The following is a 27,274-nucleotide window of genomic DNA, read 5'->3' on the forward strand; positions in this document are numbered from 1 at the left end:
GCTTAAAGAGGCTGGAATCACAAAAAATAGGTCCTGTATGTGAAGGTAATGCTATCTAATGGAAGTCAGACTCCTAAGTTTGAACTTGGAAGGAAAATCTGGGAAGTTATAAAGATGAGGTTTGAGGGGAAAAAAAGGGTCCTAAATCATTGATGGACAAATGACGATCAGAAATGTTATTATTCAGTCAGATATGGGCACAGTCTGAAGTGAGAACCAATTTAATATGACTTAGGAACAGAGCGGCTATTTTAATGAAATAGCAAAGCTTAAATTTGGGAAAATTGTGATACATAGTTGTTTGTTTTGTCTATGCTCGCAGTGCAGCAAAAAATCAGATATGCTGCTTATAATATAGTTGAGCCTGTTGGCTTAGCTTAGCACAAACACTTGCTTTTATCTTCATGCTAAGCTTTCGAGTCCTTCATATTGCTTAATAGTGTTTCTTTTAAAGTCAAACATATACTTTCTAAATAATACATTATACATCTCTTTCTGCATTTGCCAGATCTTAGTTATCAGAGGGCACAGTTACAGAAAGGTATCTTGAACGGTCCCAGGGATGTATATATCAGCACTTTATAAGCCCTACTTACAATACTACAGTCACAAAGGCACACAAATACACACATTAACGCTGCAAAATCACACGTTTTACTAATGCTGTTTTTTTCCCTGTTGTTGTTTTTGGTGTGCGTGTCTTTAGAATTTGGAAAGGTATCAACAAAGCAAAGAACAGTTCCACCAAGCTGCCTCCAAGACGGAAGAAAATGTCAGGTGAGACGCACAAGCACTCGCACACCCGCACATCTTATACAGTTACCCTAACCGCGACCTGATTTAAACCCTCGCGCTAAGGCCGAGGCTCATTCTCTGCTCTCTGGTGTCGGAAAATGAAGACCTGTTAAAATGCACACAGACACACGTTTATCTGGAGTCCAAAAATGAGGAGATATGATTCCTGGAGCCTCACACACCCACCCATCCCCACACTCATACACACTGTGACTCACACTTATCCATGCACACAGTTGAGTAATTAATGGCAATAGATTGTAATATTTTTTTCTTATTGTTTAACCAGTTGCATTCTTACCCTAGAGCAAACTGAAAATGTGATAAATGTTTTAATTGGCTGCTTTGATTAAGCTGCATCTAACAATACCTTATTTCCTCATCTTCACTTCTCATAGTGGACTTTTAATGAACCGCAGCTGGGAAAAGGTAGTTAATTGTTGCTGCTGAAATCAGTTTTTCTTTTTTCACTTTTTTAAGGGGGGGGGGGTCATCTCAGGTTCCATTTGCATTAGAAGCCAGAAGTGAGTTTGCTGTTAAAGGCCGAATGCTCTCAGTACAGCTAACTGGTAGTTCAAAGTTCAGATTCACTGAACAGCAATTTTTATTAACAAAGCAGGAAAAAACAAAGAAATTCAGGGAGCGACTGTGACAAACACAGGACCAGAAAGAAACTGGGCCCAGTCGGTCTGATGGCCACAGAACATGGGAACTAAATGAGGACGTTGAGCACCGTGAAGCAGGACAGCCATTGGTCAACTCACTGACAGAAGATGCTTTAACAAAACTCAAAAACTGAACATCTTGGGTGTACAAACATATTCTGCAGTGCTCAGTTCAGACCCAGGATATTAGTCCACTTGGGAACTATATTAGGAAACTTCCTGCCCTGTTCAGCCATCTGAAAACAGCATTATTACCTATATAATAATTAAAAAATTAAAAAAAAGGACAATTGTTTGTTATACATGCCTGTCAGAATAGTTCACAAATCTCTCTTTAAAAAAAACAAAAAACAAATCCAAACATCCTTTCCCTTAGATGGTTGAAATAAAAGAATTGGCTGTATCCTACCTGTGTAATCTTTTATTCCTGCTCCTTGCATTATTTAACAAGCTTGCTTGGAGGGGTTTTGTCTAAATCTTGTTGAACTTATTGTTCACCGTGTTATTTTAGATTATGGGGGGTTATCTGCTGTTAGTTCCAAAATCTTTTAACCTTGGCTTTACATATGTGTTGAGTGGAGGTGAGTAAACACAACAGGAAGGCTTTGCACAAGCTCGATTTGTATTTTGGAAGCTATCAACTTGAACTAGCTATCAACTGCAGGAGCTCATGTACACTGACGGTGGGTTATTTTTTTTCTGTCAGAACAGGTGCTTTATCTACCTGATGTGTGTGTGGTTGTACCCAAAAAGGGACAAATACTGTATTCAGACCACATAAATTATCTGTAACAATGAGGAAAATGTATTTATTCACTTTATCTTGACTAAACAGTATTGTTTAAAAGCACCCAAAGAAACTAACAGGCAACAGTTGTGTAATGTTTATGAAAATCTTACCCTAACACAAAATTGAAAATTTGTACTAGTGTACTGCTTTATACCCATCGATAGTCTGATTTAACTGACATAGGAAGACTGTGCAGAAATCCTCCAACAGTGGAATTGAGAGAAACGTATTTTATATTAAACTTCAGGCAGACCTTAGTTTTTAAAACTATCCGAGGGAAGTTTCTGAGTGCTGAGCAGTAGAACAAAGCTACTGTAAAATAAGATGTGGGTGACTCGTAAACCGCCCAAGCTCCACTGTCCGTGTTATTCTGTGCTTTGTATAAGCACGTGTTTATGCCTGCTGGTATGTGTGGGATGTGTTTAATCCACAGTTTAATCCTTGGCTTTGGCTGGCAGCACTCTGGGGCTTGAGGAAGCCAAAGAGCACAGGGCCAATGTGTCACCATGCTGTGCGCGCGTCTCTGTGTGTGTGTGTGTGTGTGTGTGTGAGAAAGGAAAAAGAAGATGAAGAGAGTAAGAAATTCTGCAACCTGTAGCACTCTAAAATGTCAAACTCAATGGAGCATAATAGAGCAGCCTCAGTAACTTTCCTATCATCCCTTGCCTTTCATTGCTTTGCCTTCTTTGTCCAACTCTTCAGGCCTGCCAATTACAAATTACTTTTCCCCTTTATTTTCTAGAAGTTCACTGCATTCCAGATTTCTTAACCAGATTCAGACATTTTTATGTAATGAGAAAGATTTTTCAAGCATAGTTCACATTTTGATTATAGCATACCATTTCATCTACTAGTACTTATCACAGGTACCTACAGTTCAAGTAGCCAGCAATTGTTAAGTACTGTAAATCAGAAAAACATACAACACTTGCAAGTCTTTACATACGTATTTTAACCAGGTTATTTCCACTTTTCATTCCACTATTGTTTCATGACAGTCCAGACAAATTGGAATTCCCGCAGAAATCAGGGGTTGACACGGAGATACATGGTGTGTATAAAGAGATGGATCCAGACAACAGAGACTGATGGAGAAAAAAGCCTACTTCTGTGAGCGCACTGGTGTTTCACAGAGACGTGGCTACAGGAATTACCCCAGATTGCATTGTTATCATTGACATCTGTCAGACAGTTCAGTGTACATGGTACACCAGGGAGGGGCAAAGAAAGAGGCAGGTCTGCAGCCTTTATTAATAACACATTGCGGTACCTTGGGCAGATTCCTGTGAAGGACTGTTTGTTTAGCCCAGATGTTTAAGTTTATCTGCCCGCGCCTAACACACAAAGAGAACTATCATGTACTGTCTTGCTGTTGTCTGTCCTTCCACTAACCAGGCAACCACATATGTCATGTTGATACAAATTACTATATATATGGTTCGTACATTTGATGAAAGACCTCTATTATGCTTTTACTGTTAGAAGTTTTGTCCAAATACAGTTTCAGTAGTTGGTGAAATGGGCTGTGATGTTGATATCTGTAGTAGGACGTAGGCTTGTGTGGTAGTTTATCAGTCAAATTGTCACAAAATAAGCAAATGTTATAAAAATAAGCTGTTAATTATTGCCAAACCCGTCCCCGAGGCCCCCAGCCTCCCACTTTCCCCCTTTTCATGTTCCTACGTGTTGGTTAACAGTGTTGCACAATTTTGCAGTTTGCTTTGAAGAGCCATCAGTTTCACAAGCCTAAAACTGAAGTGCTGGCAGGTTATTTACTCTCCTAGAGTGGGATTACAGACAGTAAGAGATAAACTAAGGTAGGGTCTTGTTAGAAGAGTCAGTCAATGGCTCTCAATCTAAAACAGATTTCTGCAGTAGTTCAGAGCAGCTCAGTTTTATGAGTAGTGCACCACATGTGGCCTCTCTGTTTTCCAGCTGCCACAAAAAAATATATAAATGTTTAAATAAATGATGTCTCATATCGATGTCCTGTGGCTGTAGACGTTTCATAAACAACATTGTTGTTCTGAAACAAAGAGATTGATGTAGTTTCTGATATTCACTTAGCAAATATAAAACTCTTCTTCTAAATTGACAGGTTTTTCACACGTTGGCAGTAGAATTGGAGTGAAAGAGGCATTGTGATGACAACGGCCTCCTCTTCAGAGTAGTCGAATGGGAGTGAAATGGAGACAGGCAAGATATACTGTATACTCACATCAGATCACTCGGGTCAATAATCCAAGGTGTTTTAACAAGGCCAGCTGTCTGTTACAGTGGCAGTCCAACTAGTCTTAATAGCCACCCTTTGTCAGATTCTTCCAACATGTGTCAGAACGTACCAGTCAACAGAGATCACTCAGTCATAAAGCCGACGAGTTGAGTCCAGATAGATAAGCAACCTAGTTTGAAGTTGTTGCTGTGCTGTAAGAGAAAAGCCAATCAAATACAAGTCTGGATTGCAAACAGATTTATAGCAACCTGAATTTGAATAGAAATGCTGTCAAATAAAGTTATGAAGATTAGGTGTAAGATTGGGTGTACAAATCGGCTCCGCATCAGCTACAGATGGATCCGCACCCTACATATAAGCTTTTTGTATATTCTTGTTTTCTCTATCTTAGATACCTTAAACAACCTTTAGGCAGCTGCCTGCTGCAGACTGTATTTGTGATCAGCAAATTATTGGTTAGTTTCGACATTAGTTAGGGTGCAGCTGAAATGGAGCTGCAATGGAAAATCATATCACCTGTTACTTTCAGTATTTCCCGATAGCAGAATCTTTTTTGCTGCAGTCTGAATTTTAACAGATTTGTCCTTCACACAGATCCACAGTTTTTTACCGCCTGTGATCGAAAAACTAAATTCACTACTATGTCCCACAACAAGCAGGCAATGACTGTACACCCAGCTATAATCTTTGTTTCTTTGGATATTTGTGCAGTTCACTCTGGTATAGCAGACTGGGTTCACATTCGTGCATGAATGGATTTGAGAAGTTGCCGTTTCCAGTGAAGAATGAGAAATGATGTTGTTCAGTAGATTGTTTATTTATTTTTTGCCCTGTTTCCTTTGGAGTATAATGTTTAACAAAACAACAAAATAGTATTAAAATGAGATGTTTATTAGTTTAAGTACAACTTAAAATTGGTGATTAAAAAAATAGGATGACAGTTTACAAAAACAAGAACAGGCATAAATGAATTATTACACAATATATGGTTTTTATTTTAAAACTAGAAGATAGCTGGGCCCGAGTGGGAGCATTCATCTTTATTTCTATTATGCACGTTTTCCAGATGGACACAGACGGATTCTTTACAGTATACATTTTTATGGAAATCTTTTGCATTACAGTCATCAGAGCCACTGTGGAAGGCTAAGTGAAATGATGTGTGCAGCATTGTTAAAGGACTGACAAAAGTGAGAGGGAGTCCTTTGTCTCTCGCAAACACGGAAGTTAAAGTGAAGTCTGAGCACTACTATATAGTGGACCCGCTCTTCTGGGTTACGGTTGTGATGGAATAGGAGAGATGGGAGAGGATGAGTGAAGGAGTGTAGAGAAACAAGATAGGGGGGAAGAGCATATGTGCCCTGAGTCAATTGAAAAGCTGTCAGGGAGCAGGTGCCTACAAGCTACAAGCTAGAGATAAGAGGCAACCCTTTCTCTGTAGCTGTTTTCCTCTTCACCTGTCCTGCCCTATCTCTTTTTCTTATTATCGTCTTTTTTTCCACCACCACATCAGTATTAATCAAACCACTAACATAAGAGTAGTCGGAGTGATTCAGAACCTCCAGTGTACCAAAATGTCATTACCTGATAACTTGTTTACCTTCTGTTGTTGCTGTCATAGGAGAACTTCTCTGATGTTAGCACGTTTCCCTTATTGGGAGACAGAGTTTTGATTCTGGTTCAAAGCTAATTAGACTTTAGTTTTTAAGATTAGACTGCTGTAGAGCTCTTGGTCAACACATTGCCTCCTTTGTTTACAGGAGCACATATTAGATCGGCCGTTAATTTATGGACTTGTTTTGCTTTTTCACCGTTTGCTGTTGGACCCAGGAGTTTGAGGTTTTGAGTTCATTATGCTTTTTGATTTATGTTTCAGTTTTTCTTTCTTTTAGAATTTTGGTCAGTATTTATTTTACTATTAATAGAGTTTCTGTTTTGTTTTGGTTTTTTTACTTGGGTTTACACATCTTGGTTATCTTAAGTTTGTATATATTCTCTATGGTTTATTTTTTAGTCTTGCTAATAGTCTTACATTAAGTCAGTGATGACTTCAGGTTTATAGTTATTTCCCCTTTTGTGTTTCCATTCTGTTCCTTCCATCAGTCTCATCCCTCTCTTCTCTTTTGTCTTCTCCTGCGTCAAGCTTGTTTAGATCTTTTATGTTGGTAACTGTTGTTCCCTGTGCATGTGTGATTTTCACCCTCCCTCCCACCGTCTCGTTATGTTAATTATCTTAAGCTTTGTTCCCCACCTGTCTCCTCTTCCCTCATTAGCTCTTGTATATTTTGCCAGTCTTCCTTTGTCCTGTGTTGCGTTGTTGCTTGCATGCGTTCCTCTGCCTCTGCTTTGCCTTTTTTTCCTCAGGTATGTTCTGGAAGTTTGGATTCCTTGGCTTGGTGCCCTGTTAGCTTTTAAAAATTGGGCTTTGTGAGTTTCCTGGACCAAGAAACATTAAAGGTTTTTTCAAGTTTATTTACATCTTGAGAGTGCTGCGTTTGGCTCCATACGTTTTTGTCTTTTTCACAACATTTCATCACACCATCACCACCTTGGTATTTTGATTGGTTTACGGAGCCTGACAGGAAAAAGCAGGACTGCACAAGTTGTCTATCACATGGTTGCAGTGCCCTAAAACAAACCCTGCCTTGTTTTTAAATTTATGGAAAGAAAAGAGAGCAAAACATTGTTATTCATGTGACAAAGACATTATTTTTAATGGTTTTTTGTGACATCACATCGCATACCACTGCCACAATGAGAAGTAAAGTTTGATTTTTTCTAATAAGAAAAAAATCAAATTATAGCAACATTATAGCATTGTTTGGATTTTCTTTTGTTTACATAAATTATTATGATTTTTTTAGCACTATATACAAAAATAGCTGACAAAACCTCCAGGTCAACCTTTATTCCAATTAATTTAAAAAATGCATTTATTGTAATTTAATTCTGAAATATAGCTCATGTTAAGAGCATGATTGTAGTTGGAGGCTATTACTGGAATAACAAAGCAATGTGTCTGCTCACACACGAGGTATTCCAGACTTCCTACACTACGTCACAGCATTTGATTCTCTCCGCTTTTGTTTTTTTTCTCTCTCCTCGGGTGCTTATTTGTATGAGATGTTAACACGATTTTCTAATTACTTGCCTGAAACACATTAGAGATACCAGCCCTTTGTAGTTGACAGGATAGAAATAAAATGGTGTATAGGACAAACAGTGCCTCATATGTATAGCCAAAGCCATTAAGGAAAAACACAAAAACATCACTCTTAACTCTGAGAGAAGCGCGGTTTCGAGGTGATAAAAGCATCTTCCTTATCAGTCTCGTAGCTTTCCCGGAGGCTTTTGTAGTCACTGGTGTGTTTTCGTGTCTCTTCCGTTTTCCAATTTCTCACCCTTTCATTTCTCTCCCTCTCTTTGTCTTGGTAAGCTGCGTGGTCCAGAAGTCTGAGGCCTCTGTGTTCTGCCCGCCTCCGCCTTCGCTGCCGGAGATTAAAAATAATGGGCAGCACCATTAATTAAGCGACTAATCTTACTGTTTATGTTTTGTCATATTTACTGCTCACAGATGCGTGGAGTACCCCACCACACCACCACCTCCAAAAAAATGTAAAAATTGCTATTTCCACTCGCATTTAGAGTGCTTCTGCAGCACGCACACACGAAAATGAACAACAACAACCCCATACATGGCTCAGCGGGCTGTCAGAGATGCCACTTTACCTCATTCCAGCTAAAAAAAAAAAAGAAGAAGAAGAAGAAAGAAGTCCCACCACTCCCCACCCCGCTCACTCTCCTCCTCTTATTTATTTATTTTCGTAAGCGGCTCAGTTAATATTGTTGATTTAAGACCTCACCTTCAATTTGGTGTAGCATGTGGACAGAGCTTTAGCTTTTGCTGCAGCTGAACCAATTTTCTGCTTCAAGCGCCTTTAATAAACCACGTAGCGCTATCAGGAGGCTTTGGCTTCCCTGATGAAGGCCATTTATTTCAAATTAAAGGAGAGTTCCTTATCTTTGGCGGCCTCAAACGGAGGGGGAGATAAAGATGGCACACTTTGGTGTTGTACTCTCTGTGTTGTTAATGGTGGGACCAAAAAGAAAAAAAAAAGAGGAGGAGGGCGGGCGAGGGAGAGAAAAAAGTAAGAAAGAAGACAGAGTTGGAGGGAAGGCGAAAAGTGGAAGAAGAGCGATTAATCAGGAGATATAAACCATTGGAGGTTGTTTGGGGGGAACCGAGTAATCTGATAGGCTGTCATCTTCTTCAAATGGGCTTCTAAAAGAGAGCCAATTGATGCTTCATTCCATCCATCATTCTATCTCACTTTCTGTTTTTTCCTCTTCATCTCTGTTCGTTTTCCTCTTTAACCTCGATCACCTGCGCTCAGATAAACTCCGTTGCCGCATCCATGATATTTTTCCTGATGATAAAGTGTTTGCGTGGATATGGATATGCTGTAATTGAAACGATGGGGTCAGCTTCTCTTCATGAGTCAAAGTCTAAAAGAGTCTTTAATTTGGCTTTCAATTAAATCCGGTGTTAAACGCTCCTCGTGGAGAAAGCGAGCAGGGACACAGTGCGGAGATCGACGTGTTGGCATGTAGCGAAGCGCGTGCATGCACGGCGCCCTTTGATGTTTACAGCAGACGTGTGCGCACGTGCCAGTCTATACCTGCGTGGGTGTACATAACTCTCTTGTCTCTGCTTCAATCAGTCAGAATCCATTACCGCGAGGCGCCCAGGCAGCAAGCCTGTCGTAGTTAACAATCACACAGATAGACAGGTAAAGACAAATTATAATACAGCCCACATATCAAATTAAACACGGCTAATTCAATCTCTCAAAGCACACTTTTCTGCTGTATTTGATCAGAATGATCCTGCCCACTCAATTAAGTACGATTTAGCGCTAATTGTACGATTCGCAGTGAAGCACGTACTATACACCCCATAGGTTGTTCAAACAGGTTGGCACGTCTAGGTGTGAATTGTTTTTTATCTTCACTCCCATTTTTTTCTACTTTTTCTTAAAAGAGTTTCTTTTGTTCTGATCTGAGACAAAATAAAATTAAAAAGACAGCTTTAACCCAGAACTTGAACTTGAACACAGCTGTAAAACAAGTGTTCAAAATTAAACAACACAGTTTGTTGTTTGGTATTGTTACAGGTATAGACAGGTGACACAATTGAAATTGGTAAAGATGTTTATAAAGTATTTTAGGCCTAAGGTGAAAAACTGTGGAGAGTCGGGAGAAGTACTTTTAAGAAGACTTAAGAACTTCTAAAGCAACGAGAAAGCCGTGGAAAGTGTAGTTGTGCCGGAGCACTGAAAGCACCATCAACTGCTTTCCCCCCCCTCTAAGTGAGGAAATGGCATATTTGTGATTTGCATAGTACAGTTATTTCTCATCCTCCATCCTTTCAGTGTCTGTCATGCAAAAGGTCCAGTACAACAAAACAGCTGCTGCAAAGCTGTTTGATTCACATCAGTTTATGAAGTGGGTAAGATGTAAACGTCCCAATTTAAAGAGTGAGTTTATTTTTTAAACCTCCTATAACACAACTGAGATTAAAGTTGGACACACTGCTAACTTCATGCGGTCTTAATTGTTAATGGTGTAACCATAGTTGATCAGCTTTACGAGATGAGTCCCTAAAAAATGATAAAGCTTCCCTGATTGTTGTGTGTGTAAGGTCGGGGGGCGGGTTCATTCCACTGCAGGGCAACCTGCCACTGCATGTGGCAAATTTGAACTTGAACTTGATTTAATCACCCTTCACGGGAAAAAAATTTTTTTTTGGCGTGTCCAGCCAGCTTTCAGTGCAGCTAATGTTGTTAAGACTGCTCAGTCCTGTTCTCTCCTCCACATTCAGAGGAAATAAGAAGAGAATATGAAAGCTTCTAATTGCTTGTGGGATCCTTCTGCAGATGGAAGTTTGTGATAGACCAGAGTCCTCGCTGCTGCACTGGTGCATTTCCCCACTTTTCACCAAATATGTCAGTGATGTGATCATTTTTGTTACTGCTACCAAGAAGGTTATGTTTTTGGTAGTGTTTGCATATGTGCGTGTTGTCATTCTGTCTGTAAACACAATAGCTTTGCGAGGGTGTAGAGTGGGCTCATGTTAACAATTCATTAAAATTTGGCTCACCTTCACTAACGGCTTCAATGTCATCTTAATGATTTATCGGCCTAAATTTGACGAAAAGATGCGTAACTTGGAAACTTTATTTTCAACATACAGAAAGTATAATATAAATATTTAAAATAACATGTCACACTTGACCTCTGACCTCGCTTTTACATTTAAGGATACCTTTCTTTAAAGTTGTCCCCCAAATATATTATATCTTTAAAGAAAGTATTAACTTATTAGCTTCATGTCCAGTTATTTACAATTCAGTGCCTATTATCCATGACCTACTCTTACATAACGTTTATATACAAAGTACAACACCGTTGCCTTTAAAGTAAATACTCGGAGGGCTTCTTGTTTCTGCTGCTACATCAGGAAGTGAGCACATCTCTAATGAGACTGATCACAAAGCCTGAGTGATCTAACCTGCAGTGTTTCATTAGTTTACTGTCACTTAGTTTTCCTGCTCGTTCTCTGCTGCTTCAGAAACTGGTAGCAGTCTTAAAGATCCTCTTCCCCTCTATTAACAGTTATTCATCATCAATGATCTCTTTAAGGATGCCAGGATGCTTTGTAGATGACCTTTATCTTTACAGGGATTTGTCTAATGGAAAAGTTCAGACAAAGTTCTTCGGACAGCTTGCTGTTGTTTAAAAGAATAATTTCAGCATTTAGAAATGCACTTTGCTAATAAAAGCTTTTTAAATAAGGTCCCCAAGAGTACTTGGAGGCCCTTTTTTATTTGTCTGGTACAAATGTTTCCTTTGACTCCTGATTATAATTTTGTGATCTAAGCACAAAATCACTGCGACCTCCCGAAACACAGTTTTGGCCATAACTAGGAAATTCTCATTAAGCAATTATGACAAAATTTCACACAGCATATGTTTTGATGCCAGACTATGATGTGCATACCACATTTTGAATGTAATGTTCTCCAAAAAGGCTCTTTGTGTCAGTATTTAAAACTGTAATCAAAAAACCACATTTCTGAAATGTTTCAATGAATGAATTCCATGAACAAAGTGAGCTGATGAAGTTGTTTTGTTTAGTCACTCTAGTTGACTCTGTCTCGTCTGTCTGTGCAAGCTTCTGCTTTTTGCCTTCCTTTGTTTACAGGCTAGTGTCTGTCTGTGAGTGTGCTGCTGGAGAGTTGGTGAATAACAGGTTTTTGGAGCTTTTCTGCTGAAAATAGCCGTGCTGCCACCAAAACAGCAATAGACAGCTCTCTTGGATACTTGTAAACTTTCATAGATTGTAAATGCATTTTAGATGCTTTTTCTTGCAGCTTTTCTTCCCTCTAAGTCAGTCATGAATGTGAGACTGACAGCTAGAGTATTGATTTTTTTTTAAGTTGTTTTTTGTTTCAATTGTGATTAGGGCTGCCACGATTTGTCGACTAGTCACGATTACGTCGACGATCGTCGACGACTGATTTAATAGTCGACGTGTCGTTTGAAGCTTTGTAAGATCGCAAAAGACGCAGGAATAATAGCAGGATTTAAGAGTGTAATAACGGACTGAAACAGAAGATGGCAGCACAGCATGTACAAGGATGCCAGCTGCCGTTAAACCCCGAAGAAGAAGAAGCAGCTGTGTCCCAGAATTCATAGCGCGGCCCAGCTTAGTTTCCAACAATGGCGGTAGCTAGTTAGTTTTAATATTACTCTTATTATTCTTTCTGGGTCACAAAATAAACGTTTAACATATTTTCAGGCGAGAATGTAGCTGTGTAAACCTCAAATATCTGCTCAGTTTATCAGGACACCACATATTTTCAAAAGCGCTCCGACGTTTTCGGAGACGTCTGTTACCCACTAGCTCGATAGCTAGCCGGGGGCTAGGTCACTAGCGCCGTGAGAACACCGGACTCCCGGCAAATTGTTTTCAAACCCACCGCCGTCTTTCGCGACTCAGGTTAAATATATATGAGTCACTTAGATAAATTAAAAATGTTATTGTTTGGCTTTTTTTGTAGTATTTTATTTGTTCCTGAGTAAATCGGTTTGGCTGAGATTAAAGTTATAGTTTTTACACAGCTGAATAAACGTCAAGCAGACAACTGATTATCAGAAGTGTGAGATGCTGGAGAATATACTCCGGTGTCCTGTTATATTTTAGATAGCAAGGAGTTTATTAAACTTTACCGAAACAATCTGCAAATTTCATTAAAATTGAATAAACTATCATCTTGTCTTTATTTTTAGTTAGCACCTTAAAAGCTTAAAGCTGTAAGCTAATGATAGTTATATAAGAGCAGATGCTGCTGGTGCAATAAGCTGTAGTTTTACGTCCAGTGGATGATGATCTGATTAGTCGACTACTCGCATAAATAATCGGTGACTAGTCGACTATCAAAATAATCGTTTGTGGCAGCCCTAATTGTGATCCAGCATTTTTCTCTTTTTCTGAGCAGCTGACCTACCTGAATTCATGTTACACTGATACTATGTCATCAACTAATCAAAGCTAAACTGATGAATGAAACGTTGATTTACAGAAGATGTAAGAATCTGAATGAATAGTGTGATGAGTTTACTTCTTCTTCTTTTTTTTATTTTTATTTGAAAGCCTAATTTACACTAGCAGTAAGAAACAGAGGTACAAAAATGACAGTTTTTTCACTCCGTCTCTCTTGTTTCTTGTCTTTTGCAGGCCTCGCAACACAGAGGCAGTGTGTGCTGGCCTGCAGGCTCAGATTTTATCCTGTTACAGGGACAACAAAGACCAGACCTTAAAGTGTTCTGACCTGGCCAAAGAATACATGCAGTGTATCAATGCTGCAAAAAAGGTGAGAGCTTTTTCAATCTGCAAAGATATAATAAAAAAGTGTCAGGGATGGTGCAAAGTGTTAATGTGTCATAAATGTAACGCTGAAAACAGAAAGATTTGAGATTTATTTTTACATGTTATGAGGACTCCACCTATAGCCTTCACCTATCGTTTTTGCACTTTGGTTCCTCTACAGATGCAAAATAATCTAAAGTAAAAGTGCTTTTATTTTGAAAATGCATTTAGATTGTTTATAAGGATTTATTCATTTTTATGAAGTAGTAGGAGAGTAGGAGAGATTACAATAACTAATAGTCATTCACCTTAAAAAAATGTGTAATCCCGCCCCCTCACTGCTAAGTTCTTCTTTAATAGTCGCTTCAGGTTTTTCTAAGATTTTTATTTATTTATTTTTTTAAGTTGGGCTATACGAGCTACTTTTCAATAGTTGATTTATTACCTGCAGTAGATGGGATCGGCACAACCTGGTTTGGAGAAGCAGCCTGGGGTAATGCATGGAAGCTGAGCAGTGCATACTTTAGGACTGGGACATCACTGAAAGCCACCTTGATTTAAGCATATGTGATATTTAAAATATTTCCATTCTTTTACTGTTAGACAGCCTTTGAGGACAGGAAGCTGAAGCCAGTTTCCAAAACAGCAATTTGAACTTGCAGGAGTACCGCTGAGTGACTTAGGTAGTTTAACACGTTTAATCAAAAACACCAAAGTCACACAATACCACAAACAAACGAACAGATTGAGCATGTCCCGTTTTCTGCGAGGGGAAAATTACTGTTTTTGTCAACAGAGTCTGGTGGCTTTAATGAGACTTCAGGCTTCAGTTCCCAGTATAAAAGGACTGTCTGTATAGCCTTCAAATAATCCAACCTAACACTTTAATGCACTCCTGTCATCAAAGGAAGTGCAGGGGAATACTTGATGATGGTGTCCCTGCAACAATAGAAGGACCCTTAGAGTTTGCCTGGTTTATGTGGCTGATTTTATCGTTAACTTTGATTTTTCTGCGCAGAGGCCAGAACTGTGCCAAAATTGCACCGCTAATAAAGATGCTCTGATGTGTTCTGTCAAAAAACAATGTATAAAAGAGTGACACAAACACAGCCCCTTAACTATACGTTGCCTTAATAGCAATTTTTTTGTCAGACAGTGGCGCTTAGTGCTAAATTTCAAGCATTGTCACTGAGGCGTGTGTTTGTTTTTGTTTGTTTTGGGGGTTTTTTAAGCCATATTTCCATGTAACATAATTGCTCATACAAAGGTTCGAAACAGCAGAGTGCCTTCTTCACGTCTGATTAGCTGCCTTGCCATTAACTAAATTAACAGCAGAAACCCCACTGACGCTACTTCTCTCTGACACTCTCAGACCTTCACCTGAAAGTGCGGTGAACACTTTGTAGACAAAATGATCTGTGCAGTGTTTTGAGATGCAGTTTGGGGACAGTTGAGAGGTATAGTAACTTGTTAAAAAGGGATATACATTAACAGGTCACTTTATTAGGTGCAATTTACTAGTACCGGAAGACGGATACACTCTGGTCATAAATTCATGAACATGGTCAACGATAATACTCGGGTAGGCTGAGGTGATTAAAAGATACTCAGTCTATTAGTCAGTTAATTACTCAGTCAAGGGGCTTGATTTTGCCTAGAATATATTGCCCACACTATTATCCCCAGCAAGAGCTTGAATCTTTGGCACAAGAGAGGATGTCTGTGAAGGTTCTCAGTCATCCAGGTCATCGTAGTCAAAGGAGCTTGCAAAGAAAAGCGTCTGGACTTCTTTAAGTTGCTTGAAGACGTTTCACTTCTCATCCGAGAAGATTCTTCAGTTCTAAGGTCAAATGGTGGGGAGTCCCAGATATAAACCTAGTGAGAGTTTCCCCCCCACAGAGGGACAAAAGGACCTTAGAACTGAAGAAGCTTCTCGGATGAGAGGTGAAACGTCTTCAAGCAACTTAAAGAAGTCCAGACGCTTTTCTTTGCAAGCTCCTTTGACCACAAGAGAGGATGGAGCCATGCTTTATTGTTGTTCTGACCCTGCCATCCAAATGCTGTAACAGAAGTAGGAGACTCATCAGACCAAACAGCATTTTTCTATTGCCCAATTTATGAGTTGCTGTTGACTTCCTATGAGCTTGAAGCAGTCTGGCCATTGTCCTCTGACCTCTGACATCAACGAGGCATATTGATGGATATTTTCTATTTTTCAGTCCATTCTCTGTAAACCCGAGAGGTGGTTGAACATCCCAGCAGATCAGCAGTTTCTGAAATACTTAGACCAGCTTGTCTGGCACCAACAATCATGCCACATTCAAAGTTACTTAAATCACCTTTCTTCCCTTTTCTGACACTTGGTCTGAACTTCACCAGGTTATCTTGACATGCCTAAAGCATGCAGTGAGTTGCTACCATGCAATTGGCTGAGCAGATATCTGTGTAAACAAGCAATTGAACTGGTGTACTTAATAAACTGACCTTTTAGTGTATTTGGGGATCTTTTAAATCTGATATTTTTATTGAAAGCATGCATATTAACATTCTTATATGTTCTTTGGAACTGAAGAAGACTTAATGAAGTAGCTGGTCTGATTTTAAGTCAACAAGAGAGCATCACCCAGTTGATGCAGCAATAACGTCTGCAGAATTTTAGGAGGGTATGAAACCAAACCACCCACTCTGTAGACACTGTCTGACTGTGTAAATAAGATTATATAGTAGTGAGGATAGATTTTATAGGCTTTTTTAATGATTATTTTATTTATCATGTTTTTAAGCTCTCTTTTTTCCACCAGAGGATGTAGTTTATGTGATCAGGCATTGCAGCCAGATTTGTCCTTCATCTTTAGTGTCAAATCATTTTTAAAGTAACTTTTAAAATTCCTCGTGTTTCACTGCCGTTCAGCCTCACACATAGAAAAGCAGTGATTTGACTGAATTACGTTACACTGAGCTGTGCAGGTTTTTGAAGATAAATATAAAAAGATGCTGGAGCATCAAAAGGCAGTTTAAAGGTTACTAACAAAGTTAATTGATGATTAAATATCACAGAATACATTTGCAATTGGAAAGAAATAAGAGAGGCATATAAAGCTTTTTAAATTTGATCTAACTTCCAGTTAGTTGGAGTTACTTTACCTCCAGTAAGTCAGTTTCATTTCTGCCTGGCTCATTTTCTGAGCTCTTAGTTTTTCTTTGTTTTGGTGCTAATAAAGGATTTTTTTACAGGCTGGATTCCTTATACCATTTTTTTTCCTTTTACTTCTGTAGGCTCCTGAGATGAATCATCAGTCTGTCTCTGATGATTTGGCTTGGGTTATCTACTAGTTACTGAATCTTCACTCTTTTTATCTCTCTCATTCCCTTATATTTTTATCCACAATGGAAAACTCAGATATACATTCACTTAGAAAAATTGAACCTTTATACTTCACTTTTTGGCACCGCCTAATATTGAGTTCAACCTACTGCTGTTTTATTTAACAGCATCGAAAAGTCCTGTGTACATTTCTGCAGCAGCTACAAGTTGACAGAACGCTAGAGAGAAAATGTGAGGAGGAAGCTGCAGGACGGGCTACTCGCAAAGTTTGTACGGTAGAAGCATTTGAAGGTACAGCTGCTCATTATGCACTCGAGCAGCGTATTACTATCTCATGCTGGTCTCTGCTCACATCTCCTCTGTATTGCTCAGGGGCAGTGAGGCTTACCCTGGAACACAGTAATACAACGTGTGATAATCAGCTTGCTGAACATTGATACCTCTGCTGTTGTACTGCTGTATTGTGTGCATGGATACATGCACTCGTGTGCTCGTTCAGCAGCGTCTGAACTTCTGTTTATGTCGTGTATGACAGCATGCAGTCATAAATTCACATTTTTAAATATGCAGCAATGTTTATGTTCTTATATTCGTTGCTTACTAGGATTGGTGTGTGTGTGTGTGTGTGTGTGTGTGTGTGACAGAGAGTGGGAGACTTTCCTCCATATATTAGCTGGTGTGAGATAACAAGGAGTGAAGGAAGACTCTTTGAAGACAGTCTTTAAAGACTACAGCAGAGCATAATAATACATATATGCGTGTGTGTGTGTGTGTGTGTGTGTGTTTGTGGCGCGTGAATAGCTTGCTACATTGCAGCTTGCTTCAACCTACTCATCAAGGTCTTTCCTCTTGATTGGCCCCTGAGGCATCTCCCTGACTTTCACCCTGTCAATTTGGAAGTTTATAAAGTTCTTCCTCCGTTTTGTGTCTTTAAAAGCTGTCACAGTTAGTTTGGTTATCGCTGATAACTTTTTCCCAGTGCAGTAGCAGTGACACAGTAAACTCGCCAAGTGCTAGTGAGACAACAATTAGCAGAACCACATGGATAGTTTTCAAAGTTGATTGCTTAGAAGAGCTTTTAACTTACAGAGTATCAGTCTGTCCTGTTGTTAAGACCATTGTGAAACCATTTTACCTGCTAAAGTTTGACAGCCATTTGTTTCTTGTTCGTGGAGTTTGGTTATAAACTCCATATGAAGGTTTGTTAGTAATTGCATTCTAATATAAAAATGCAGACAGATTACCAACATGTTGCAGTCCCTCTGAGTACGTAACCACCGATGAGTGCAACCCATTTTCAGCAGGTTTCTTTGGGACTCGGCTAAACTCTTTGCCATATGGTTGTATTCTAGATAAAAGCGGTATTGCCGAGCGCCTCTGTCATTTAGCAGTTCAAGTGCTGTCCTGCAGCAAGTATGACCTTTTTAGAATTTCTGTTTCAAATCTATGAGGTTCTGGCTGAACTAATAGAGTTAATCACTGTGTTATCACAAACAGACTGCACATAATTTCCAAACTGGTCCCATTCAATCCCAAACTGATAGCCTACCGATTATCTCACTGATGTTTTATCTGCATCTTCATGCACCAAAGACGCTTTTAAAACAGCAACTCAGTGCGATTGGTCGCACACCTGCTTCCTGTTATCAAAATCATTTCAATCACAAGTTCGTTGCCCACAGTCACCATCATTTAGTTTGTGCCTCAGGCTGTAGCATAACTGACTTTGTGTCATTCACTTCATTTCTTTGAGCAGCATAATTATCAGCTAGGCCTACTTTGGTTTTCTAGTTGTGCTAGAAAACCAAGCATTGCTAATACGAAAAATCTGTCAGCTGCTAATGACACTGTTCGGCTAACACTTTCCACTTGGCTAACAGCTACTGTGATAGTGTGACAAATGAGGGTTTTTATGACTGCGTAAAAGAGTACAAAATATGCTTATGTAAAGCTTTTGTACAGATATAAACTAAACATTACTCTTCTAATGTATTTTAAAATGACTGCATCTTAAGAAGGCTTGTAGGCAGAGAACCTGGGGAAAATTCATAAATGTATTTCATCTTGCTTATAAGCAGAGCTGATGAGTAATGTCTTCTGTTTTGTGAATCAAAGTTTTAATCCTTTCAAAATTTTGCAGTGGACTGGACCATGCAAGAGAGATTACACTACAGCTGGTTAGTTATTTAATAATGATAGGAAATAAGGACGTCTCCAGAGGGGAGAGAAACACATGGTGACTTTTCATTCCTGAGCTTTTAAGTGAGTGAAAGAGGACTTAATTGGGACAAAATTGGTCCTGTTCCTTTTTTGTCTCTCAGCAGAGGTGACTGTGATGTGTTGTGATCAGTGCCACAGCAGGTCAGTAGACGGACATGCATATCGCAGACGTCTTCCTGCTGGGTTATGCTTCCATCTTTATGTGTACCCGTGTGCACGTGTTTGTGTGTTTGATGACAAATGAGCGGAGGATCCCACAGAGACGGTGCAGACAACCTCTAGTCATTATCCTCTGGGAGGCTGTGCCTGATGTGGGCACTACTACATGTAACGCTTACACACTGTCCAGACACTCTGTGGGATTCTCTAGTCATTTATCAGCACTCTCAGATGTGAATACATACACAACACACACACACACATGCTGTCTGTGTGGCTGGTGGGATTCTCAAGTCATTTAGCCTCAATCTAAGAGACAGCCTGCTTTTGATCAATGTCAGACGCTCACGCTCACCGTGGAGAGAGGAGTGAAAGGCAAGAAACGAGACAGACATGAGAGAGTGCTACTAAAGAGATTTGTAAAAGTCATTTGGAATATCTGAGCAGAGAAACAGAACAGACTGAAAATGTACCAAAAGATGGAAAATACACATGAAAGAGTCCTTTAATCTGAACCATCTAAATAATGTGCCACTTTAGATCTTTGCTAAGTTTGTGTCATACGAAACATATTTCACAGAAGCATAAGTATTATACTAGATACTGTAGGGCTGTTCAATATAACGATATATATCAGATGACAATATGAAAACATCTATCATTTCATATCACGCTATCGTTTGTTTCGTTTTGTCACAAAATAAACTGTTTACAGCAATATTTTTTCATCGTTTTGATGGTCACTGTATAATTTCTTAAAGTTCTCTCTTTCTCTTATATTTAATATAACCACACTACGGCTGGACAAGCGACGGCTTTTATGCATTGTCGTTAGCAACAATGACAATAAAACCATCACATGGCTCCGCCGTCCGCTTCTTTATTTTCCACATAAACTTTTCAAAATAAAGATGAAGATTCTGTGCAGATTTTTCAAAATAAACTGAATCATGTGACATAGTATGCAAAGTGTTTACTGACGAGAAGCTAAAAAGAGCCGTCAGGGGCTAAAATAATGAACCTTAGAAACAGGCTTTTCCCCGCAGCACGCCGTGTAATAAATACTCACAAAGAAAATTGCGGCCGTTTCAACTTATGTCACACTCGACTCCAGGTACACGACGCCCAGCTGAAAACACTGCACACAAGTCGAGTTGCCCAAGCCTCACAGAATTTACAGAAAATGTAAAATATTTGTGATATATATCATTGTCTGTACTAGAGCAGGGCGATATCACCAAAAATATTTTATCACGATATACATTTGAAAATTTGCGATAACGATATAACTGACGATATAATTGACACTAGACAAAATACTTTACAATCCACAACTTTATTAGTGCAAAAAAACCCATCAATGTATTTTCACTTAAACAAGCAGCTGTTTTTTTTATGTGCATTAAAGTTATATAAACATTTAACAGTTCAAATGCAAATTCCTCGCTGACAGTTTAACCAAAAGGCATTTCCAGTGGAAATTGGCCGACATATCCTCAGCATAACCATGTATAATATCCACAAAACTTAAAAAGAGGTTATACACACACAATACGGTAATATTATTTTGAAGCACAGTACGTATCACTCCGCGAGGCTCCGGCTTACGGTAGCCGTAATGCTCCGACAATCCATCAAGTGGTGCGACTTCGTAGCTTAGCAAAGCCGTACTAAAACATTTGACAGATTTCGAGCGCTGTGTACCACATAAAATCGTTTCGAGGTCAGTAAACACAACCAGAATTCAAACATAAGGCACACGGGATTATAAGGGGCACTGTCGATTTTCAGACAAATCAAAGGATTGATTTTAAGTGTGCCATATTTTCCAAAAAACACGATAATAACGACGGCCCGCTAGCATGGTCTACCAAAAATAGTGCTTTGTTGTGTGTCTGACGGACGAAAGCCAAACCAGTTCCACATCACTGAAGTTGCAGCATTTTTACAAACCAATTCTGGTTCATCCGTTTCATTCAACGATCCGCTTTCGCCCTTCTCATTCTCCGTCGCCGCCATGCTTTTTCCGCCATGTGCGCATGTGCGTTTTACCCATATTCTATCGCGATATTTCATTTTCTTATCGTTGCCCAACATTATACCGGTATTACCGTGAACGATATGATATGGCCCAGCCCTAGTCTGGACGATAGATGTCTTATATCGGGATATGAGATTTTGGTCATATTGCACAGCCCTAAGATACTGTGTGTATGAAGTTAACCAATAGTGAAATCAAAATCTTGGGAAAAAGGTCACAAACAAGCTGTTTGTCCATCACTGTCAACTTCAAATGTTCAGATGTTAGATTTAAACAGCTCATGTGGTCTCTGTAGTTACGGAGAATTGAAGCCTCTCCCACATCAAAATTGGTTAAACAAGCAGTTTCTGAACATGCAAATGGAGTGCAATGAATTCATGATTCAGTCTAATATCAGGCAACATCGTGTTTGAAGTCGTTTGGCTTGTGGACCAGGAAGTGTGCTCTTAATATGGGAAAATATAGATGCAGATATAATGAAGGATATGGCGCTATGTGTGACCATCCACAGGCCTGGCTCGTTGTATCCCAAACTTAGTTATATTTGAATTTATCTTTGAGTACCTTAGATAGAAACTGCGTTAAAGGTAAAGCCAGCCTTTATAGCTTAACAGCTATAACAACAAGATATTTGCACAAAGCTGCGGTTATGGTAAATGATACACAAATGCACAGTTTTTATTTCATTTCTTCTCCAGTGCTTTAGAGTCGCATCTTAGAATCTTGCCTTTCCCGTGTCGCCTGTTAGCTGTCCACGTTGACGACTCCTCTGCCCCTGACAGCCATGGAGAGGTGCAGTAGGGAGTTGGCGGGCTTGGTGATGAGATGTCAGAGTTATCAGCTATCACGGCATAGGAGAGTCACCCAAATAACCCAGCGTACTGAGACCGATTATCCTTGTTTTGAGGAAGGAGCCATAATTAATACCTTAAATTCCCTTCTATGCTATTTTGTTTCTGTTTGTTTTCTGTTGTTTGTTTTATAATCGTTCAATCTAAAACGCCATAGTAGGTCCTTAGACCATTAAGCAATCACTGACAGTCGTAGCAATCGAGACTGTGGGCAGGTAAGAGCCGGGACACCTGTCTGTGTGAAGTGGAGCTTTCCTTGGATCGGCAGCATCACTCACTTTTCTAATGTGCCCAGTTAATCTTTGCTCTCAGTAAGACGTGTGATATAACACGACCATCTATAAAAAAAATGGATGAGATGGTAAATGAACCATTTGTGAATTGTAAAATGTAATTTTTCTTTTTAAATTGACACTGTTCCAGAGAATTGTTTGCAATACTCAGCCTCCCTCATTTATATGAAAAGGGATCTGGGTGGCTTCATTTCAGGGCTGCGTTGTAGTCAGTGAATAGGAGCATCCTGTGGACATAAAGAGAAATGGTGTAGCATTTTTGTAGCAAGGAACACTGTTGTGATTCACAACAGCGTGGCCTGTCGAGCTGGAAACTCTGTGCAGTTTCTGCGGCTTTGTGTGCTGGTATGATTCTCGGTGGATAGCCCACCAGAAGATAAGGGGAAAGAGAAAATTGTTTCATCTTCTTTTGATAAGTCTATTCTCAAAGAAAGTCCACACTGACAATGTTGATATGCTGATAATAAATGTGTATCTGTAGCCGATCTGAATGCACAGCGACTTTCGCAAAGCCAGTGAATCACAGCAGTGTAAAACCTCATATTGATTTCTTTTTTCTTTTACCTTCAGTTTTATTGTTGATTGAACAGGAGTCATGCCGGTACAGAGATCACAGCAGCTCAGTCACTCTGCTGGTAGATAACAAAATAGACAAACAAAGTGGAGAAAAACACAAAGAAGAGGCTCAGGACAGCGAATTGGACTGAAGAAGGAGAAAATACACGTTGTGGATACAGAGAGATCTGTAGCCGGCTAGATGTGAAAGGCCAATGAGAAATAAACAGAAAGGCCTTGAGAAGTATCGGACACAGAAAGAGATGGAGTAGAAGGAGAGAGAAATGAAAAGACACATTAAGGTTTGAAGTTAAACCTGAGATTAAATGGTGACATGTAGGCGCTGGAAGTTGGTTTAAGTGGAACAAACAGCTAAAGAAACTAAGAAATGTTCAGGGAGAAAAAAACTGAGATGAATTTGTGTTCAGGACTGAGGCGAGAGACGGGCAAATAAACAGGAAGCAGAGTAGAGAAGAATGAGTAGAGTCGAGGGAAAGTAAAAAACATGATAGCAAACAGTGAGCAATTGAAGAAGTGAAGGGAGAAAATGGGAGAAGGAGAAAATGATGAAGAGGAGGAGGTGGACAGTTAAAGAATAGAGGTAAGGAGGCAGGTGGGGAAGGGGGTAAAGCTGGACAGACGAGGGGAAGGAGAGAAAGGAGGAGGGACGGGGAGGCGACATGAGGCAAGTTGGGGAGATGATGGGGAGAGAAATAGGTGACTGTCAGGAGGTAAAAAGCGAGAAGGGGAAGATGAGTGGATACCATGAGGAGATAAGTGTTTATGGAGGAAGGGTTGGAGATGGGCAGGGGATGAAGAGATGTACACAGACACACAGAGAGAAAGGGGCATAGACGTTGGCCCCTCAGCAGTCAAAACTTAATGAAGAAGAATGAGGAGCTTCAGCTTCCTGCTGGACCTGCTGCTGACCACATGCACGTTCTCACTTAAGTATGCACTCAAGTTTTGACACAAAATTTATGAAGCGAACAAACAGTTGGACTCCTTTCACCTCATTGCTATGCATGAATAAATATTACAAAGTGTCTCGTAGCTTTCTTAAAACTAGGCCTAATTAACGACCAGAGTTTCTCTCATTTTTTTGTATTTGTTCAGAGATAAACCGTCTGAGATTAAACACTTGGGCATAGGCGTTTCAGACCAACCTTCTAAATTAGTGTGAGTTGCTTTAATTGGGGCTGAAGTCTACGCAGGGCTTTTATATCCGCTTTCCAAAGGCAGAACTTTTCTGCAAAGTTGATGTACCATAGAGCAGATAGTACTTTTCATCTCTTAGCTCTCTATTTGTGACTCTGTGACTTCCTGCCCACTAGAGAGAACAGGAATAAAACCTACAAAGAAAAGATGTTAAATTATAACAAATTGTAAGGAAGCAGTGTTCAGTGGGTTTTTTATGAAAGGTGTTGAATTGATTTTTAAAAAGTGACATTCATTTGGAGCCCATTTATGTCAGCTTCGTGTTTCTGTTCTGCTCTCACTTGTAGGTCTGTTGTGCCTCATTAATGGTGACTGCCTACAGACACTGAAGAAAAAAGTCTTAAAAGAACTGTTGAACTTTTTCTCCCTCTCAGCTCACAGTTTTGAGCAAAAGTTGACAAAGACTCAACAAAACACGATGGTATAACATGTTGTGTAATGATGGTCTGTTGACCGAAACAGGTTATTATTATTATTAATGTGGTACTATGAGTTTGGCATGTGATAAAGCAATTGCCACCATGCTTTTTTAGCACTATTTTCCCTGCTGGACTCCTGCATGTTTTGCCCCACAAAGTCTAATGTTATGACTAGATAGCCAGCAAAACGCACATCACATGATTTTGTTTTACGTTTACATCCTGAGGAAGTTACAGAACTATCATTCTGAATGGAAACTGATATAGAGTTTAGATGCTAGCTGTCACGTGTTTCATGTAATGTTCAGCGTAGGGCAGAGGTGGGTAGTAACTAATTCAGTTTGCTCAGTTACATTTACTTGAGTAACCTTTTAGAAAAAAAATGTACTTTTAGGAGTAGTTTAACTACACTGTACTTTTTCTGAGTAATACTATTATGATGTATCACTACTCTTACTTGAGAAAATATTCTGGCTACTCTACTCGGTGTGAATAACTTTAGTGAAAACAAAAATGAATCTTACTTTGACACAAACTTAGTTTATGTCAAAGTAAGATTTGTTGTTTTATTTTCTATCTGCTGAGCCTGTTGTGCAATTTGGAGAAGTATCATATATAACCTAACAAATATAGACCTATAGGGATAGGTAATATACCTACTCTAAATAATAGTTTAATATTGATTTGGAAAAGTGTTTCTCCTGCCGATATTTATTATTTTGTAATCGTTATTTATATGAAGCATTTTCTTTTCCTTTTCAGACTTTAAAATACCAAAATTTGCACTAAATGTTATATTTTTGTCTGTCTGATTATCTCATTGTTAAAGATTAAGTCAGATGTTATGATCAGTTACTCACTACTTTTTTACTCTTCAGTAATTTTGTGGACGGCTACTTTTTACTTTTACTTGAGTAAAACTATGTTGAGGTAGTGTCGCTATTACTTGAGTACAATTTTTGGCTACTCTACCCACCTTTGGTGTAGGGTAACATTTACTGTACAGTGACATTGACTTGATGAATCAATGAAATATACCCCAAATAATTCTAATCAAATTTTACCAATTTTAAAGCCTAGAGCTGTCGGCTGGCTCTATTTTTCTATGTTACTAGTTTAGTTCTAAAACCCAATGTTCTCATTTAAAAACAGAAATAATAAAAACATATTTTGACTCCTGAACATAAAAAGAAAGACCAAATGATGGCAGATGCTAAACTTGTCAATATTTTCATAAAATTTGGCTCCTGTGATTTAGGATTGTATCAAGTATGAAATGCAATTGTCAAATTTGAAATCTCCTGACGTATCTGTTTTTAAACTTCTGACGTCTTATCTGATAGAAGATTCATTGCTTGTTCCAGGAAATCTGTAATGCTGCAGAACAACGTTACAGGATTTTAAAGCATATTAAAATATCTTGAAGGTTTTTCATCTTTTTTCACAATAAGCTAAACGTACTATGGCTGTCATTAATGTTAAAGTTACATATCGGGTTTTTTATCTACCATTTCTACTGTTACATAATGAAGAAAGGTGAAAGTTTATTATTATTATCATGAAACAACTATAAATATGAGAAGATATAAGCTTACAGTTCATGATTAAAAGTCAAATATCTAAATGTACATTGGTAAAATATAAAATAAGTATAAATATATTTGAGAGACCAAGGCCAATCAGATATTTTTAACTGTCATGTTTGGATTTAGCCCATCAAAATCTGTAAGAAACGCTTTCTCACAAGCAACTTCTGAAAAGTTATTGCTGAAAATTCAACTTTACCTTTTGCACAGCATTTTCTAATTTTCCAGATTCTTGATCAAATTACTGCAGCAAACATATAAATATATTAACATTATAACATTTATGCTGCTGTGTGCCTATTAAACTGAAAAATATACAGAACCTAAAACTCTGTTTTTCCACCTGTGATGTAGGTGTATAAAAACTTTTTTTCCATTAGTGCAGTGAGTAAGTCACTCTCCCTGTGGATGCAAAGGTCAAAATGCTCACTGAGAACAACACATTTGTAAAAGTTCACATCCTTGCAGTTTGTTTGGAGTCTGTAGATTGTTTTTGGCCGTTACATTGTCATGTTTTGTATTCATTGCTGCATGTTTAAAGACTTTTGCTGACACAAAATCAGAAAAACATATAAAACAACTTGTTTGTGCCTCATTGCATGTCGTCCGTGTGACTCAGAGTGTTTTTGTGTATCTGTGTGTTTATTGTCGGGTCCAGAGAGAGAGTTTAATGCTGTTGTCATGGATATCTGAGTCAGTGAAGAACAGCTTTTTTTTTATTTTTTATAAAGAACAGAGGGATGGACTTCAGGACACTCTGTGTGTTTTTAAATAAAAAAAAAAAAATACGCCTCTGTTCTTTGGAACATCTATGCTTTGTTGTTCTGCCTGACAAAATGCCCACAGTGAAGGGGGAGAGAAAAAATGTCCATCAATCATCTCACCTTTCATGTGTAGACTTACCTTTTTATAGACACAATCAAATATAGACACATACACAGTAGACATGCCCGGCTATATTTACATCAGGATCTGGGTTTTGTTCAAAAGTTTGTCAGTTCGTGAGTGTAAATGTTCATCGGTTTGTTTTTGCTGTACTCTGTTTGTTTTTGTTTTTTTATCTTTCTTTAAAGATTTTCCTTCATCTGTCAGTTTAGTTTCTCTGCCTTTGCTTCATTTTAAACCAGCACCTTTCATCTCACTTCTTAGTCTGTCTGCAACTCTTTCTCTTTTCTTTCTCCGCGTCTTTCCC

General features: G+C 38.9%; 1 protein-coding gene across 1 annotated transcript in view; it reads left to right on the forward strand.

Annotated features, from left to right (window-relative positions):
• The window catches only part of chchd6a (coiled-coil-helix-coiled-coil-helix domain containing 6a), a 74,794-nt gene that overhangs the window by 39,440 nt on the left and 8,080 nt on the right, over positions 1-27,274 (forward strand). Inside the window, exons 6-7 of the mRNA XM_080898682.1 lie at positions 707-777; positions 13,284-13,419. Of these exons, the coding sequence (XP_080754808.1) occupies positions 707-777; positions 13,284-13,419 (207 nt within the window). The remainder of the gene's footprint in view (positions 1-706; positions 778-13,283; positions 13,420-27,274) is intronic.

This window comes from Rhamphochromis sp. 'chilingali' (assembly GCF_963969265.1).
Source record: "Rhamphochromis sp. 'chilingali' genome assembly, chromosome: 12".
NCBI lineage: Eukaryota > Metazoa > Chordata > Actinopteri > Cichliformes > Cichlidae > Rhamphochromis > Rhamphochromis sp. 'chilingali'.